Source organism: Poecilia formosa, unplaced genomic scaffold (genome assembly GCF_000485575.1).
Source record: "Poecilia formosa unplaced genomic scaffold, Poecilia_formosa-5.1.2 Scaffold88, whole genome shotgun sequence".
NCBI classification, from domain to species: Eukaryota; Metazoa; Chordata; class Actinopteri; order Cyprinodontiformes; family Poeciliidae; genus Poecilia; species Poecilia formosa.
In genome coordinates this window covers 430,755-448,387 of record NW_006800027.1, presented here as the reverse complement: position 1 = coordinate 448,387, position 17,633 = coordinate 430,755, and the positions used below count along the sequence as shown (strand labels likewise).

At 38.9% G+C, this 17,633-nt stretch overlaps 1 protein-coding gene across 2 annotated transcripts in view; it reads left to right on the top strand.

Moving 5' to 3' along the window:
* The window catches only part of prkcab (protein kinase C, alpha, b), a 98,794-nt gene that overhangs the window by 53,672 nt on the left and 27,489 nt on the right, over positions 1-17,633 (top strand). For both annotated transcript variants that reach the window (XM_007557338.2, XM_007557337.2), the window contains exons 4-5: positions 14,372-14,483; positions 17,338-17,466. In XM_007557338.2, the coding sequence (XP_007557400.1) occupies positions 14,372-14,483; positions 17,338-17,466 (241 nt within the window). The remainder of the gene's footprint in view (positions 1-14,371; positions 14,484-17,337; positions 17,467-17,633) is intronic.

The window sequence follows — 17,633 nt, the reverse complement described above, 5'->3', positions numbered from 1 at the left end:
TTTTGTGCTTTACTCTTCACAAATTATTCTTATGATTTTGTCAAGGTTATGTTATTTTACATATTTCTGTATCAAAAATCACATATGACTGTCTGAGATTCCCCAGCACTTTATTGGTCACATGTACAGCAGCAGATGGACTCATCGCAATTAAAGCTTATATGTTTTCTGTTGACCACTGTGTTTGTCAGCGGCGATTGGTGTGTCCAGCGGCCCATTTTACCAAACCTAAACCTGTTTTATCTCAGCTGTGTCATGTGGCCTTGTCCAGCTATGAGAGTCGTACATATGGATAAGCCAGCTGAGGATGTTCCCGTATCGCTACCACTCGCTGGATTAGCAGCCCGCTGACAGGCCAGCTGTTGAACTTTTGTCCCGATCTTAAGGCCGCTTATTTCTCAGATGATGTGAAAGCAGTCAATCATCAAGAACTGTGTAAGCTGGATGTAGCAGAGTTCCCAGCTGGGTTTTCACCAGAAATACAGAAACCAACATTAGCTATGAGAGGAATAGTGTCAGACAGGCTTTCATATCCGCGTGCACAGAAATGATGGAGGTGCGCAGCTGTAATCTGCTGATTTTTTTGTTATCTTCTTCCTTTTGGATGCCAAGCAGAAACATCATGAGCTGGAGTGGTGTCTGTGCCAGCTAGAGAGCATCTGACATAATCCAGATGTCAGATCCTGCATGCTGGTGCATGCAGGATCTTTGCAATCACACCAACACCCTGGATATCAGAGGGTTTTAGGACAAATGGCATTACACCAAACACGGAGAGACGCATTTTGGAGGATGAAAAACAGCAGAGCATCTGTTTGCGTAACGTGACGCGGGTTTTTTTTTACTTAAGAAAACATTTTTTATATGAAAACGTTTAGTAGCATTTATGTCTTATATTTAAGTATTTCTCTAACCTATTGAAGTATTTAGTTGTTAAAGCTCTCTTTTTAAAAAAAAATTTTTCAGCACTACATCTTTATTTGGCAGGAAATGTCAAATGCAAATGAGCATGTGTTCACTGTTTGCAAGCCATTCTTTAGCTATTAAAAAAAACTGATTTTGCTGAATTTGGATTTTTTATTTTTATTTTTTTTGTATGGTATTGTCTTGCTAAAATAATAACAAATGTCTTAAGTGTCTTTCAAACATATTTTTTGCCCCAGGTTGTCTCTGAGGATCACCATCTCTTTAGTGTTTTTACTTGCAACTCTTATGTGCAACTATAGGTGGGGTTATTACATTGTGGGATTTGTTTGTTGAGGTGCAGCTGTGCATTTCACACTCATCACCGCAGCAGATATAGGATTTACGAAAGGCTTAAAGATTAAAGCTGTTGGGAACGACAAGCTTTGTGCTATTGAAACAACCTTGATGTGCCTTTTTTCAGTTGAAATTTGGCTTTTGGTCCAGTTACCGTGTATATTGGTTGTAATAACTATTAAGAAACAGGTTATTATGTGAGAGGATTGAAATATTGATAACTATTTGATTTAACACAGTAACTTTCAGTTGCATTTAATTACGTCAAGACCATTTTGTACATGCAAAAGTGGAACATGATGTAAGGATTGACTGACAACCAAGCTCTACACAGAAACTCAGTATCACATACCTAACATCCACTCATACATGACTAGAATATTAAGAATATTTTATTGATTAAGCGAAACACTGTTGCACAAATAAACTGGAGTTCATTTTTGCTGGACGGACTCTTTGCCAGTCCCCAAAACCTCAACTGTCAGAAAAAAGACAGATGATGTTGTCTGCACACATCAAACTGTACACAACCTCCTATGTGTCACTGTTGACCTCAGCAGACATTGTAGAGGACAGATCAGGAAGACCTCTCGGCTCAGACACTTATAGGTAAACTGCAGCGTCGATAAATTGTGCACTTGTAGAAATAGGATTATTGTCCGATGGATGACGCCATGCAGAGCAACCACATATGCATGTGAACTGTTGAAGTCAATTATTTTTTCTTAAAAGTGAGGGGACAAATGCAGAGCAAGCAGAATATCCAGAGTTTGCTGAAAAGTAAACATATCTGTGTTTCATTACTAATGGACACACATTGATTTGTGTGTGAGACTTGAATCATGTCTCATGACAGCAGTGGCCAGTAATTTAGTATTTTTTAATGGCTTGTTCATATCTCTTTTAGGATGTTCAGCTGCAGGGGGACTATTCAGAGATGAGATTTTTTTTTTATATATATATATTTTTTGTAAAAACTATGAATCCCCATTTGTGATAGAATGGTGTCGGAGCACTTTCATAGAAATCTTTGGCATCATATTTGATGTTGGTGCTTTTTTTCACTCTTGTTACCCTTTATGGATGTTTACATCAGGGTTTAAACTATGCATCGCTTAAATATAGTTTCCACCTGAGAAGGCCTCCTGGGACTTGTCCTCATTGTTGGTTCCTGTACCCATTTCACAGTGATTAACACACAGGTACATCAACAGCCTCTCGACCACTTCTCTAGGATGAGAAAACCTTAACAAATACACTGAAGAAACTGGGCTAAAAAAAAAAGAGCTGCTGAGGAAAACAGGTGACAGATGAGCCTAGAAGTTTGCTTCCTTTCTCTTTTTTTCTTTCCTCAAACTTTAATGATGGCTTGCATTTTTTTAATTAGTTAGCTTTTGTTCTTGTAAAATGGAGACCACGGTTCCAGTAAAACAGTGTGTTTAAATATTAAGCGCTGAACTGAAATGGGCGTAAAAGCAGCAAAAAAAGTGAGCAATTATTTCATGGATATTCTTAGCTATCAATTATTCTCTGCATGTGTGCTTCTGGACTCATTATTTCCAGCTCCACCTGCACAGAAACTGCTTGTCTTGGTTTGCTCTCTGTTCTTCAGTTTTGCGGTGTTTTCTTTCAGTTGTCTAATTAACTTTAAGGATTTTTTTTTGTAACTAATGTTAGGATTTTCTTTTTAGTGACACACCAGGAGTTATCCGGTGTAAATGATTTTAACCAGCAGAGGAAAACAGTGGATTCCTCTCGTCTGGCATTTCCTAAAAGACAAGTGTAGAAGGTCTGGATTCAATTTTGTACTATTTAGCTCTGATAATAACGTTTAAGGTTGAAACAAAAATAAAAAAAAAAGGTGCACGTGTTTGTGAAAGAAGTGAGCCTACCCTGGAAATAGAAATGTTCTTTCAGCCAGTGGTCATTATGTTACAGGTTAAAAATCAACTAGTAGAGACTTCTAGCATGACCCCTTCATTTGTTTATGTTATCATTAGCTGATGGGTATAAACACTAGGCCTACCTTTAAACTTTAGATGTGCTTGCTCAGGAGAAAGTTCATGGTTCCATCAGTGACTATGTGATCATTGGCTCTCTGTATGACAGTATTCTGAAATAATGTGCTAGTTCCACTTCTGTCTTTTATTTATTTATTTATTTTTTTATTTTTTTATTAGCTTCAATTTGATGAGAAATACTGTTATACTCCTACTACTAGTCAAATAAATGTCACCTTTTTCTGCCTGAGAAGTAAAATATTAACATGAACTCTGGAGAAGTGTTTTGTCCTTCCACAGAAAACTAAAATGTTGCTTTTTCAATCTCACATGTGAGATTGAAATATTTTTATTGACTCCAACTGTCAAGCTTACTTGTTCCTAGTGTGATAATGAAATCTGCAGAGTGTGTGCTAGCAAATAAAGAAAAAAACCTCTATAAAGAGAGTTCCCCTCTGATCCTGGTAGATTCAAACTTCACTCTCAAGTTACCTGAGAGCGAAAGCGGCAGCCGTCATCAGACCCCTACTTTCAGGGTGGGGTAAACAGGAAGTGATCACACTCTCACAGGTTAAAGACCCCCGCTTGGCCTTTGTATTAATAAATCCGACAAAGGCCACCAGACATCGAAGTACTTGCATATAAAAGCAGACCTCATATCTCAGTCAGGCTAATTAAAGGCTGTGTTTGATCATGAAAGCGGGGTTGCGATGAAAGGGTGTGTTCAGAGGTGCAGTCTGAATGCATCCCAACTCTAGATCTCTCCTCGACTCCTAATTAGGGCGCAACGGGGAGGGATTAACAACCCGACACCTGCGTCTGCTCAGTTCAGTATCTCTTTATCAGTAACCTTAACTTAAGTGTAGTTTTATGGTTACTTTAGCCTTTTTTCTCCACTTTGACGTCCCTCATCTCCAAAACAGATGGCAGTAGCGTGAAGTGTGGGCAGAGGGAGAGATGAGCATCATTTACTATCATAAGTGTGCGATGGGTCTGCTGTTAATGAGGGAAAGATTGGGTGTAAAGAGGTGGATGAGCATGTGGGATTCCAGCAGGCGAGGACATATTACCTCCTTCTGTGATGATACGGAGCCGACTGAAATCTCTAATCAACAACAGGACGACGAGACGGAGGGTTACTGTAAGCTGCTCGCAAACCAAGGGATTCCTGCACTTCCTGTTTTTAACGAGTCCTAAAAAAAATCTTTTGAGACAACCGCACTTTTGTGTAGTAGTTTATTTCAAAACGTCATACACCATTATTTGCATGACTATTTCTTTGAAAAAGGAGGTAGGCAGAAGTATAAACTGTTTTCAAACCGTAACTTTTTAATAAAATACAGAGATTGTCTTTTTTTCTGGCAGTGAATGACATGAGTGCATAGTGTGTATGAATTAAGCAGCAACATTAAAAAGTGGATAACAAAGTAAAAATAACCTGATCATATCTTATAATAATATCTTAACTTGAAGCCATAAAGAGGCTATTCTGTAGCAGCTTTGTCAGGAAAGTGTCAGGGATCAGACTTGTGAGGGGCGTTTGATGTGCTAATATTAGGTGCAAGTCATCTGGTGCCTGTCAGATATCCATTTTTTTTTTTTATAGTTTCAGAAAGTACCTACACTCTGCAAACTCTATCTTATTTATCTGTCTTTCCATCCACTCATGTCCACCCTTTTTAAATCTGTTTTAAAATACTTCATAGATATTTTATCCTCTTATATTTTGCAGCAACTTATTGCGGGTGCGTCTCAGTATTCTTAAAAACTTTGCATACAACCAAGAAAAAACAAAGTTCGTGCAATCCTGCCCCCTCCAACTTATAAACAGGCCTTACATCACATGCTAACTGCTTGTGCACTTTTTTTCTACCTCATATTTTTTCTTCCACTCAATTTTCCAACAAATGTCCTTGGATAAAGCACTTTTTGGGGTCCCAGCTTCTTTAGTAATTGTCTTTTGTAGTTTAAACTTCTCATGGATGGTGTTTGTGACTTTCTGCTTGATAGCTATGAGGTCATTTTGGTATTAAAAAAAAACATTTTTTATTTGTCTTATGATGATTTTAGTTTGCTCAGAAACCTAATGTGTTCTTAAAAGCTGTAATCAATAACAGTATTACCTTACTGAGTAATAACTCACAAGTATCTCTTTGTGAATTAAATTAAAATGAAGTTAACTTGTTTGTTTAAAAATAGGAAGAACTTTTTTGTGATATCCTGCATGAATAGGTCACATAGAGGAAACGTTTCCTGAGCGTTATTGCATATTGTAAAAAGATTGAAAAGTGCACATTACAATGATTATGAATGACGTTAATTCAGGAAACAAAAGGTAATATATCATATTATCTGTTCATGTAAAAGAACTTCTGTCATGATCTGTTGGACTGAAGTCTGTTTGTGTGATATATTCAGTGTTTCCCCATGTTTTTGACGTTCTTGTGGCTGTTTTAGTGCCTCCTCCTTTCCACAGTGCTTCGGTTGTCTTCGTGATCCTTCAGCTCTGCATCAGTGTCCACTGCAACTATCGCACAGGGCACTTTCAGCTGCACGTCCATGTTGTATTCCTGTAAAATAGACTGTGAATGTTCTAATAAGAAAATGAAAAGCTCCTGCAACAGCAGTTCTCCACATTGTGACTGTCATTAGTCAGGCTTTCACCTGTCCAGCAGCTGTCTGCCATCCTGCTGGCTGAAGGGGTTTGGTGTTTGCTCACGACAGGGGAGAACGATTAGAGCTGTCGCATCATGTGTGAGAATGTTGTTCAGAGTGATGGCAAGGGTGTTAATCCGACAATAAAGGCAATCAACAGAAGATTCCTCTCAATAATTAGCACTTAAATGACACTTTAACTGTAAATGAGGAGAAGGCCAACTTCAGTCCATGAGAGCTAACAACTTGCAACTTTTAGATGCCTACTTTCTCCTCCACACCTAAACAAAAAAAGGCCTCCTTACCACGTCTTCTATCATCCACAGTAACATGTTGGATTCTCGTTTTTAATAAAATGCAGTGAGCTTTAAACCATAGAATTTATTTTTAAGTAAAGCATCTCAGCATTTCCTCCTGTTGTTTTTGGAATGACAACATCCTAAAAATATTTTTTAATCAATCCCTGCACCGCTTCGTGTTCATTTATATTCTGTTTTGGTCTGCTCACATGCATTAGGAGACACATTTGCATGTATGTCCATGCCGTGTTTGATATCGTAATGCATTTTGATGTTTAATTCACTAATGAGACCGGAAAGGCATGGAAATCAGAAAGGGCACAAAACGAACAACAGACGAAAGGAGCCCACATTCGCCGCCAGGAGGGCATACAGGCCATGGGCGGAAGCACACAAACACACAAGCATACCATCACTTCAGATAACATCAGCGAGGCTAGAAACGGCACAATATTAAAACACGGAGGCTCTCTGAGCACGAAAACAAGCTCGTCAGTTCGAGTGTTTCCAGTGGTTAGATCTGCCTTTAATTGAATGGCTTTAGATGGATGGTATGAAGGAGGCTGCAGGTGGGGAGGGACAGAGAATGAGATGTCATCTTGCTTACTAAATTGTCAGTTCAAGTGTAATTACAGTCATTGTTTGAGAGCTTAGATGAATCTGGTTACGTTACAGTCGCAGCCGTCGCCTTTAAAGTCTCCTCTTACGTGTGGAACGAAGGCCAGGCTGCTTTTAACTTACAGGCATTTCAAAGCTTCCATCATTTCTGCAATGCAAAGCTTTCACTGAATATACTCTTTATTTGTACTGTATTAGAATATTTAATGTCAGCTCTCCCATCTTTGTCTTCTTTTTTTTATTATTATTTTTTTTTATGTCAGCATCAAACAACTGATTTCCAGCTCAAAGCAAAGCATATGACGGGTGAAAACAAAACTCCCCCATGGGCTCAGGTGGCTGTGTACACTAATCTGGGTTTGAATCACCTGCTGGGTGTGTGCAGACATGTTTGCGTATGAAAAGGGATGACAGATGTGTCCTGGTGAGTTATGGTTGTGTGATCTCATTTGACATTAAACACTTTGAGCTGTAACATTGCAAATCAAGCTAGATGATGAGTCGAATGTACAATTTTTTACAGAAGTAAATTTTCCCTTTAAATTCTCCATTTTTTTTTCTCATGTTAGAAACTTATCTTCAAACTTTTTTTTATTTTTTTATTGAAGATATAACACTGTTGTTGAACGAAAGCTGGGAGAGGTTCTGTCTACAGCTTGTCGCATGTAGAGAACACAGGAAACCTGTGGGAGAAAAGTGGTGGAAGCTGATTTCACAGTGCAACAGTATTTACATTGTCTGAACTTTTTCACAACCAAAAACGTCAACGTCTTTATAAACTATGTGGAGGAAAATTAACGCTGCACATCACCCTGAACACCATGCCACAGGTGACACGTGGTGGTGGCACCGTCATGCTGTGGGGATGTTTCTTCTGCAGGGACATGGTTGCTAGTCAGACGTGAAGAAAATGTGGGAATGTACAGCTTTAGCTAGAGTGGAGTAGTTAAAATTAAAGCATATTGTAGTACTGGAATGATTAATATGAAGCCCAAATGAAATTCAAAGGAGAATCTCCTAACAGGACTGGAAAACTGCTTTTCACAGAAACTCTCCAATCTGGGAAGAACAGGAAAAAATGTCAGTCTCTAGATATTGAAAGCTGCTACATTAAGAAAAAGACTTGTTGCTACAACTTCTATTATGTTAGATTGGCAACAAGCTTTAATTTGAGGCTTTTTTTTTAGCCTCAAATCTTTTGATTGGAATGAATCAAAAGACGCCTTCTTCTCTCAGCTACACTGTGGGCTTGTTCACTGACAACCACAATGGCTAGCTGAAAGAGTGTCAACTCTTGGGTTGTAGATTTGACGCCACCTGTACTTATCCACCCACATACACACATTCACACACACACATCCTCATCCCTGAGGTCCATCTTTGTCATTTTCCCGTTTCCAGCTCTTCGACTCTGCTTTCTTCATTTTATCTGTTAAACTTAGGCCATTTGTCTTTCTCTTTTCACATCAATCTCTCTCAGCATCTCTTGCAGTTTGTGTAACAAGCCTCTCACTTTTTTAAAAAAAATCTTTTTCTCCCTCAAAGTAAAGTTGATGTAAATATAAAACATCCAGGCAAACTGCTTTGCGTTTTTTTTTTTTTTTTTTTTTTTTTTGCTCACTGAGTGCATATTAGACAGTTTGCGCCCTTCACCGTCAGACTTTTGGAGACTCGGTTGAGGCTGAAGGGTGAGCCTGACTGCATTTGGGTCGGCGCTACCAGCAGAGCATTTCTGAGGATCCTCTCGGCTAAAAACAACCCCGTTTGGTCATTTCATTCAGCCGAACAGCTGACCTTCAGCCTGGAGGGAAGGCAGCATTTCATCACATGTATCCAGCTCTCAGTCTGATCTTCATTCCTCTCTTCCTTTCCTTTTATCATCTCATTTATAAGTGTGGCTCTCTTATTGTCTTAGAACTGCTGGTCTGCAGACTTGCATGATGCTGTAAAGCCACTCAGTGATTTTCCTCTTGTTCTCACAGTTTCCTTTTTCTCCAGTGACTCTCAATCTATTGCTACATTTTCTCTAACCCATTATCTCCATGGCAACTATTCAGTTGTTCACTTTGCTCCCCAAAGGGCTTTTTTTTCTTGACACAAATACACAGAGTCACACCATGATCCTCATCTTTTAATTAATGAATGAATTTATTTTTTGTTAATCTGTCTCTTTTTTTTATTATTTAACACCTCGGCATGATATTTAGCAAACATGTATTTATCACAAAGTGACTTGATTGTGAAATGCACATAGTGCTTTGTAACAGTCTGAACTTTTTAACAAAAACGTACATGTATTTCACTGGGATGTGGGGTGATGGATCGGCATAGTGAAGTGGAAGGAAATGGAAAAACATGTTTGCAAATAAAAATCTGAAAAGCTTATTCAGCCCACCAGAGTAAGTTTTCTTTGACACCACCTTTTACCAGTGCCCCTTACTTTTTTGACCATTTTGCATTTCCAAAACAACTTAAGCTCAGTCAGATTGGACGCCATGAGAACATCAGTTCTCATGTCGTGCAAACATCCTCTGTTCGATTAAGGTCCGGACATTGACCGGGCCATTCTGACCTACTCTAACAGCGGAAAAGTTTGCCTAACAACGTCTGCACCTCAAGAATTTTGTGCAAACTCAAGGCCGAGTCTGACGAGGTGATTTGGACAGCGGGTCAGAGTGGCTTTACATGTAATTAAGCCCAGAAATGTTCATGTGCATGTCAGATTTAAGTTTAATGTGAATTTTACCTTAATCTTGGCATTAACTGTAAACAATATGAACATTTTGAAGTGACAGTTATGGTGTTGAATTTACACCAAAGATAAATGATTAAAATATCAGTGGAAACATGTAAAAGGTGGATGGATAGATGGGTTTTTTTTTTCAGGACGATGTAGAAAACCAAATTTTAAAAGTTAGAGCACAAATACAATCAGGCTCAACTCAGAGTCCTTGGTTGTTTTCCCATTTATCTTGTTCAACAAACTATTTGTTCTTACTTGATTGCTTCAGCTTTTATTGCAAGTAGACAATGTTAAGAGTTTTGTTTGTATTTAAAGAATAAATTAGAAAGAGAAAATCAGACCTAACTGAGTAGCATGAAAAAGTACAGTAGTTTAAAGCACTTTTTTAATTGTGTCGCCTGTTGAAAGTTTTGTCTATTAAAAGAAGCCGAATCTCAATTGTCTCTCTACTTTCTAATTTCCAAATGAGACTAGATGTGCACTTGAGGAAGGATCAGCATAGAGGTCATTGACCTGTGAAATAACTGTATTCAAATTGCCTTTCTTATATGTGTGCTAAGCTCATGTGTGCTGCACAGAGGGTGTTCTGTGCTGATTTAGCTCCATTACTGATATCTTCAGGTTTTCAACCCGCAATTGTTCACATGATTAAAGGTGAAAATCTTACAGAGATCTGTTGTTTGTCAAATTAGCAGCTCAGAATCCCACACAAAGAAGAGCTGAAGAGCAGAAACGGAGCAGCTTCAGCTTAAAGGTGTTCTCAAAACATCCGTCTTAGCTGTCAGGGCACACTGCTGGCTCAGTGCACGCACACATTTTTCTATTTTTTTTGTTCTGAAATCTCCGAGAGGAGGAAAATGGTGAGCGCAGCAGTCTTCACATGCAGTTCATTTAATTTCCAGTGGGCTGCCTTTGATTGGGGAGCGTGTTTTTGTTTTCTTTTTCTTTTCTTTTTGTTGCAAAAGCACGCTTTTTTAAATCTCAGTTGTACTCATTGGAAGCATACCCTCTCCTGCTGCCAGTGTTTTACATTTATCGGTAAAGAGTTTTTATTAAGGAAGGAAATAGTTTTCATGTGATGTTGGGCTTCAAGCACTCACAGACTGGATAGGTCTAGAAAAGGCAATCAGAAAAAAAAAAAAGTATCTACAGTTTTCTCATCCATTCATCCAGCCATGAAGCAGATGTTAACTCAGCTTTAGATAATATCTCCTCATCACATAAATCTTTAACTTGCCTCTTTATGCTAATAATGTCTAATTATCAGGCACTGACAGATAATAGCACATTGGCACATCTGTAGACGCCTGAGTAAAATTAGCCTGAATAATGTTTGAGTCAGTGTGCTCGACTTCTTCCTCGTTCTTCTGCATGATGTGGCCCTTGTTTCCCTCGCAGGGCTCATCATCTCGCCTCAGTGCAAACCGTGTCACAGGTTTGTCTGCTAGCATCTTACCCACACAGCGTGATGCCCTGTGTTTGAGTCATTGAAAGGACGTTTCAGGTGAAGTTGTTTTTAATGTGACACTGCAGCGGTTTGCAGGCATGTGTTTGTAGCTCGCATTGTCGCTGCATTCATACTCGTGATTAGGTGGTATTAAACAGTCAAGAACTGTTGCAGATAAACAAACAATAATAGTAGTGTGTGTAAATTGACACCACAGCAGAAGCACATTTCTTCCAGTCTTCTTATCCTTTCAGTCCCTAAAGCATTTTTTCCACTGATGGATGACTGAACGTTTACAAAATGCCTCTAAGAAGTAAACTATGTTCTGTTCTGAGCATTTGTGTTCATAGGGTTCAACAGTTTCAAAAGAACAACGAAAGGGATTATATTCAGTAAAGTGGCATGAATAAAAAGGCGTTATGATGCTAGTTTAACAGCCCTGATTCTGGACCAGGGCTGTTTCAAATGATCTGAATTGATTTTATCCAATCACTAAAGTTTGGCTGTCAGGTATAAAATGCACCAGCTCTATCATAAAGCTCTATCATAAAAGAAACTATGCTATGAAGCTTACCAGAAATTGCCTGTTCTGTGAACAATCATTCCCCACTGCATTGAGGGAGGTGCAGAGCCAAAAGAGATGGTTTTAATGCCTTAAACGTTCCTGTTGCTCCGACTTTGATTGCTCAGTATTTTAGAAGAGAAATCCATCGTAATGGGACAAATCCCAGACACAACACTGGAGGTAGATGAGAATCAAGAGGAGTGGCGTAAGGCAACATCCCGGCTAGTTTCACTGAGGATCTTGTGTAATTTACTGAAGGTTTTAACACGTAAATATTAAAATGTACCACTAAGCCAAACAAACACATTTAAGATAAAAATGTCATTCAGTCGCTGCGTTTGACACAAATATATGAATTTGCAAAGCATCTGCATAAATGGGAAGATCATTTTGTTCAATAATCATGTTTACCGTCTCTTTATTTGCTTCAACCTGAACTGTGTTTGTTTTGTTTTCACCATACGCTCCCTGCTTTGTGTGCATTGCACAGAAGAAGCTTTCCCATTTGTGTAAAACTGTAGATTAGTTTTTATGGGTAAGCTGCTAGCATTATGAGCCACTTACACAACTCACAGTGTGCTATCGAGTGTGTCATGAGCTCTGTGCTTATTCACAAATTATATCCATTAACAGATTCATTGTTTTACTTTATGGGCTGTTGCTATAGGGGTTTCATGCTTTTATGTTCTAAAACCACATGTGTTTTTTAGGTTACTAGTGAAATATGTGTTCATAAAGCCACACGGGAGCTTGTATGCAAACGCTTGATAAACAGTGAGGGATTTGCAACAGTTTAATAGCTGTCAATTTTCTTGGAGGAAGCTAAGTTTAACCACAAAAATGTCTCAGAAAGTCAATTATGAACCACCAGTTGGTTGTAAAATTACTTTCCTAAATTTTTACGTTTATATTTATTTGTATATTTAGTTGTGTATGTGTTGGTACAAAATATTTGCCTTTTTCACTGTAATATCTAAATGACATACAGGTCATTTGGCATTTTCTAAATGTCTTCCCAAACATAAAAGCTCCAGCACAAATTCTGAAGAAAATGCATGCTGGCATGCACACTCTAACACATGCTGAAGCCCTGGGCTCTGCAAAGATTGTATCTCAAAATGCATTTTTCTCCTGTCGAAGACTCACAACTAACTCCTCACGGTTCATTTTATCCAAGACCAAAAGCAGAAAAACAGACAGTTACTGAATGTGAAGGGAAGACAACGTTGCAATAAACAGTGCAATAAAAGTTTCTAGGTCTTCATGGTTACTTAGACAAGTGAGTGAAGAAATGTTTGAACACAAGCCAAAAAAAGACTCTCTGTCCTCTGCTCCTCAGGCCCCCAACTGGACACATTTCACTCATCAAGTTTCGATTAAACGAAAGTCGGCGTTCCCAAAATGAAATGCTTGGTTAATACGATTCATGAGGGAAAACTGTGGTCGAAGGAGCACGACCACAATGAACACTTAAAAGCAAATACTGGGGGAATAGAGTAAAAAAAATAAGATGTTCCCAAATAGAGTATGCTAATAAAAGTTTTCAGAGAGCCTCACACTCCTGACTCATACCCCTATCTGTCAAAACGTAGTACTCAGAAGTCCTTTCTCTTTAAAACGCTGACATTCCCTCGACGTCTCCTCCTCTACCATCCCTCGGTCCCACTCTCTGACATCATGTTGTTTACCTAATGCAGCCGGCTTGTGGAAAAAAAAAGGCCCTTTTCAGCGACGTAGGCTTTCTTACTCAGTCGGTGGCCTGTATAATTACACATGCAGCCGTTCTGACACAGTTCAGCATGATGGAGGCGACGCTGATGGGGGTTTATCCACCCTCATTTGCAGGGCTTTAATTAGAGCCATGTTTGTTTTGCAGTGATTGCAGAAATTAGCTAACCTCAGCTAACACAGTGCAGGCAGAAAAATGTATGAATCGGTCCATTGCAAATGAGACTAAGCCATGCTGATCGACGGATTTTATAGCAAATGTTTCTGAAACACTGAATATTTGTTTTTGTGTAGCCGAATGTATGCTTTCTTCCTTTCTTCCTTCCTTTCTTAAGTAAATTAAGTAATATTTGCCCACATCACCATATTTTCCCTTTTTTATATATAGTTTGTGTTACTTGTTTCTATTTGATGTGTTCATAAAATACAAAGAACCACGTTCCTGGATATTTTTTTCACACAATGCATTTGTCTTTCCCAAACTCTTATTTTTCTGAAGACTTTTTTTAGCATATGTTCTCTTCAACGCTTCCTGTTTTTCAGTCAGGATTAATGTGGACCAAAAATCGTTACGACAGAACTGCATATTCTCATCTAGGCTTTAATCTTCCTCAAAAACACAGGCTTGCTTTTAAACCTAAAGCTGCTGTACCGCACTCTGTCTCCACTCCGGAAGCTGCTCCCCTCCCCATCTGAGGGGAAACTGTCACAGGTGGTAAATATAAAATGCGTTGCTGCTGGTGCACCACTCTGGGAATGTCATCGCAAAAACAGATTAGAAATTCTGGCAAGCTGGTGCTGATAGGCTTCCTCGGGCTCGTGTGTTGAGAAACCGAATGTAAGTGGAGCTCATTTATATGTAAAAGTCCCTCAATCCAGTTTTAACTTTCCCTGTTATCCTTGTGGGAGTCTCCTTTTACGTCATGCTCGCCATGTGGTTTCAGGGATGAAAACAGCTCTCTCTGTGAGTCTTTTGAGACTTTACTTGAACCCTAATTCAGGTTTATAATATCTTGTTCAATTGTTCTTTTTGTCTCGTGTAAATTTTCCCCCCAGGACCCCAGAAGCAAGCATAAGTTCAAGATCCACACATACGGCAGCCCCACGTTCTGTGACCACTGTGGATCGTTGCTGTACGGACTGATCCACCAGGGGATGAAATGTGACAGTGAGTGTTACTCCATCTGTGTGTCTGTTCGTGTGTGTGGGTGCACCTGTGTTGAATATGCTGCACTGCTTTTCCTTGAGCCAGTCCTAATGAGAACAGATGGGAATAGCCCGGTGCTGCAGCCCACTAAGAATTCACCGCTCTGCCCCACGGAGACCTTTATGTGATCCCGTTCCTCCCACACACTCTCCACTTTTGACTTTTCTCCACTGTCTTCGGCTATTGTGAAACTACCCGAACGTCCTCAATTCTCGAACCGAAGTCATGGTTTTGCCCATTTATTCCCCATTCTTTATTTTTAAGCTGATCAAGCTGATACAAAATCCTGAAATATCTTTAAATGAAGCTGTTGACAGGTGTTCCACAAGCACCTTTTGTTGGACTTAACACTTTCCATCAACAATATCCCATATGTACAGTGATGTGAGAGTATTTCTTCACTATAGATTTCTTTTCTTGTAATGAAATGCATCTTAATACCAGAGAAAGATAACCCTCATGAATAGAAAAATCACGTTTCATTCGTCCATTAGACAGCCTGTGTCTGGGAGAAAATGTAATTGGTACCCTTTGTAAAATTATAGGTAAACTTTTTTGGCTAAATTTTATTAGCAACTCAGAAGTAATTTCTATCAGACTAGTAAAAACAAGAAATCAATTATGCAGGCCTGGTCTAGCAACATGAAACAGGAAAAAAGTTACATCTATCAACCTACAAAGGGCTTTAAACACATTACTAAGACTTTGGTACTCCAGTATATGTAATTATTATTCCCAGAAGTGACTGGCACAGCAGAACAACATCTAAAGCGCTGTCAACCTCAGTTAAGGTTAGTGCTCACGATGTAACAAGAGTAAAAAATGGCATCCATGGGAGAGTTTCAAGGCCAAAATCTGTGTGACAAAAAAAACCACCCTGAGACCCATCTAACACTAAAACGCATCTTGATGATCCTCAAGATTTTTGGGAAAAATATTCCAGACTTTTCTGACAAAAGTGGTACTTTTGTATGTGTTGAGCAAAAAAACAAAACAAAAACAAACATCATTTCAGGAAAAAGAACAGTTCTCAGACAGTCATGGTTGATTTGCTTCTTTGGGATTTTGAGGTACAATTTCCAAAACACACCAACAAATCCACCTTTGACCTCTCCGATTGTGATGCCGTGACATTACGATAAACAGGCTTATGTTCTTCCTTGTTTTCACACTTGTGTCCTTCCTGCCTTCTTTTCTTTCTTGTAAAATATAACTTATTTGTCAGTTGCATCCTTTATTCTGCCTTTTCCACACTGTGTTTGAAGACCTAACTCTCTAACCTTCTGGAATCAGTCTGAAGTTTTCACATGAATACTCTGTGGGAACCTTGTGTGCTAAATCTTCATCACTCGCTCAGTTTCCTCTCACTTTCTGTCCCTCACTGTACCTCTTCTCTCCTGTCCTCTCATCTGTTGCAGCTCCATCCTCATCTATCACCCTGCCTCCCTTTCTCCTCCTCATACGTGGCACATCCATCTATGGGCTTCCAGTGGTGCCCTAATCATATATGGTGATTAGAGCACACTGGAACAAATGAACGTGAGGAGACCAGGGCTATTACAATCTGCTTCAACACATTCTGTCTCTCCTTTTCTCTTCCTAGCACGTCAAGACAGATGGATATACATAGAAATGTGATCAGGATAAGATGTAAATACTGTAGATGAGCTTTAAATGAGGAATAAACTTATTTACATAGTAATATCTGCTGTGTCAAACCGAAACAAGAAAACAAAAAAATGGCAACAATTATCCGAGCCTGTGCTGGAAAACCTCCCAGTGTGGATTGCCTGCACCTGTGCATTTCCAGGGTACAAATATTGGCAAATGTTGAGAACAACAACAATTTTCCCCCAACAGTCAGCAGATTTGATCTGCAGCAGCAGAGATGATTGCATCACAAGCGCCTCATAATGCAGAACGTGTGGGAATAACTTCCAGCTGTCGCTTGAGGAAGGTTGAAACATTTACTAGTCTGGGGATATTTTTGATTTGATAAACTTTTGCAGTCATGTACAGTGGGGTTTGTGTTTTTATGTTTGCTCCCTTACAAATGGAATGTACTCTCTCAATTTTTTTATTATACTTTAATTTTACCATAGAGAGATTGCAAAAAAAATAAAAAAAGAACACACAGCACATTAAAATGAAACAAGTAATTTCATGTCATTTTGTGAAATGAGTATTTGATTTAACTGTTACACAAGAATTTCTCTATTATTTTAGCAGACATTTATTTTTTAGATTTGTATGTTTTGCATATTTATCAATATGCAAAAGTTGACCTATCACTAATATTACATCCACATGCACTGTCAATGGTGCTGTGTTTTAAAGTTACCCAAATAGAAGATTTCTTATTGGCCTTGAAGTTAAATTTGTACAAGCCGAAGTACGAAACATAGGTTGATGTTTGCCGACTGCAGGTTTATGATTTATTAAAGCTAAAATTTGTTTTTATGGTTTCTAAACTACTTTGGTTTAGCTTCCTAGTTCATTTCTTTCTCATAACATCAACCCCTCAAACTATTTTTGTACTTCCTCCTAAGAGGCAGAGAGTTTTCCTTGCAGCTTCTTGCAAATTGCATGAACATCATTAAACCCAGACAAATTTAAAAATAACCAAACTTTCTCTCTTCATGTGCTCAACTCCCCCATTTTATCTCAACAGCAAATGGATTTCCTTCAACTTACAACATTGGGAGAAAGAACCTGGTGGAAAAAAAAATAATTAAAAGATCGCACATGCAGGAATCATGTTATCCCACTCACCTGTAAGCTGAGTTGCTTGTTTTTGTCTTTTGCATTCCTGCAGCCTGTGACATGAACGTGCACAAGCAGTGTGTGGTCAATGTGCCGAGCCTGTGCGGGACAGACCACACCGAGCGTCGGGGCCGCATTTTCCTCAAGATCGAGGTCAGCGGGGACCGGCTACACGTCACAGGTTGGTTTTCATCTCTACTCACAACTAAGTCTGCAAAACAAACAAACAAACAAACAAACAAACAAAAAACAGCTGACTCTTAGTGTGACATTAGCCATTAACTTCCAGATGGGTTTGTAAGATGCTGGACAAAAAAATCTGGCTTATTTGCTCTTATTGAACTGTAT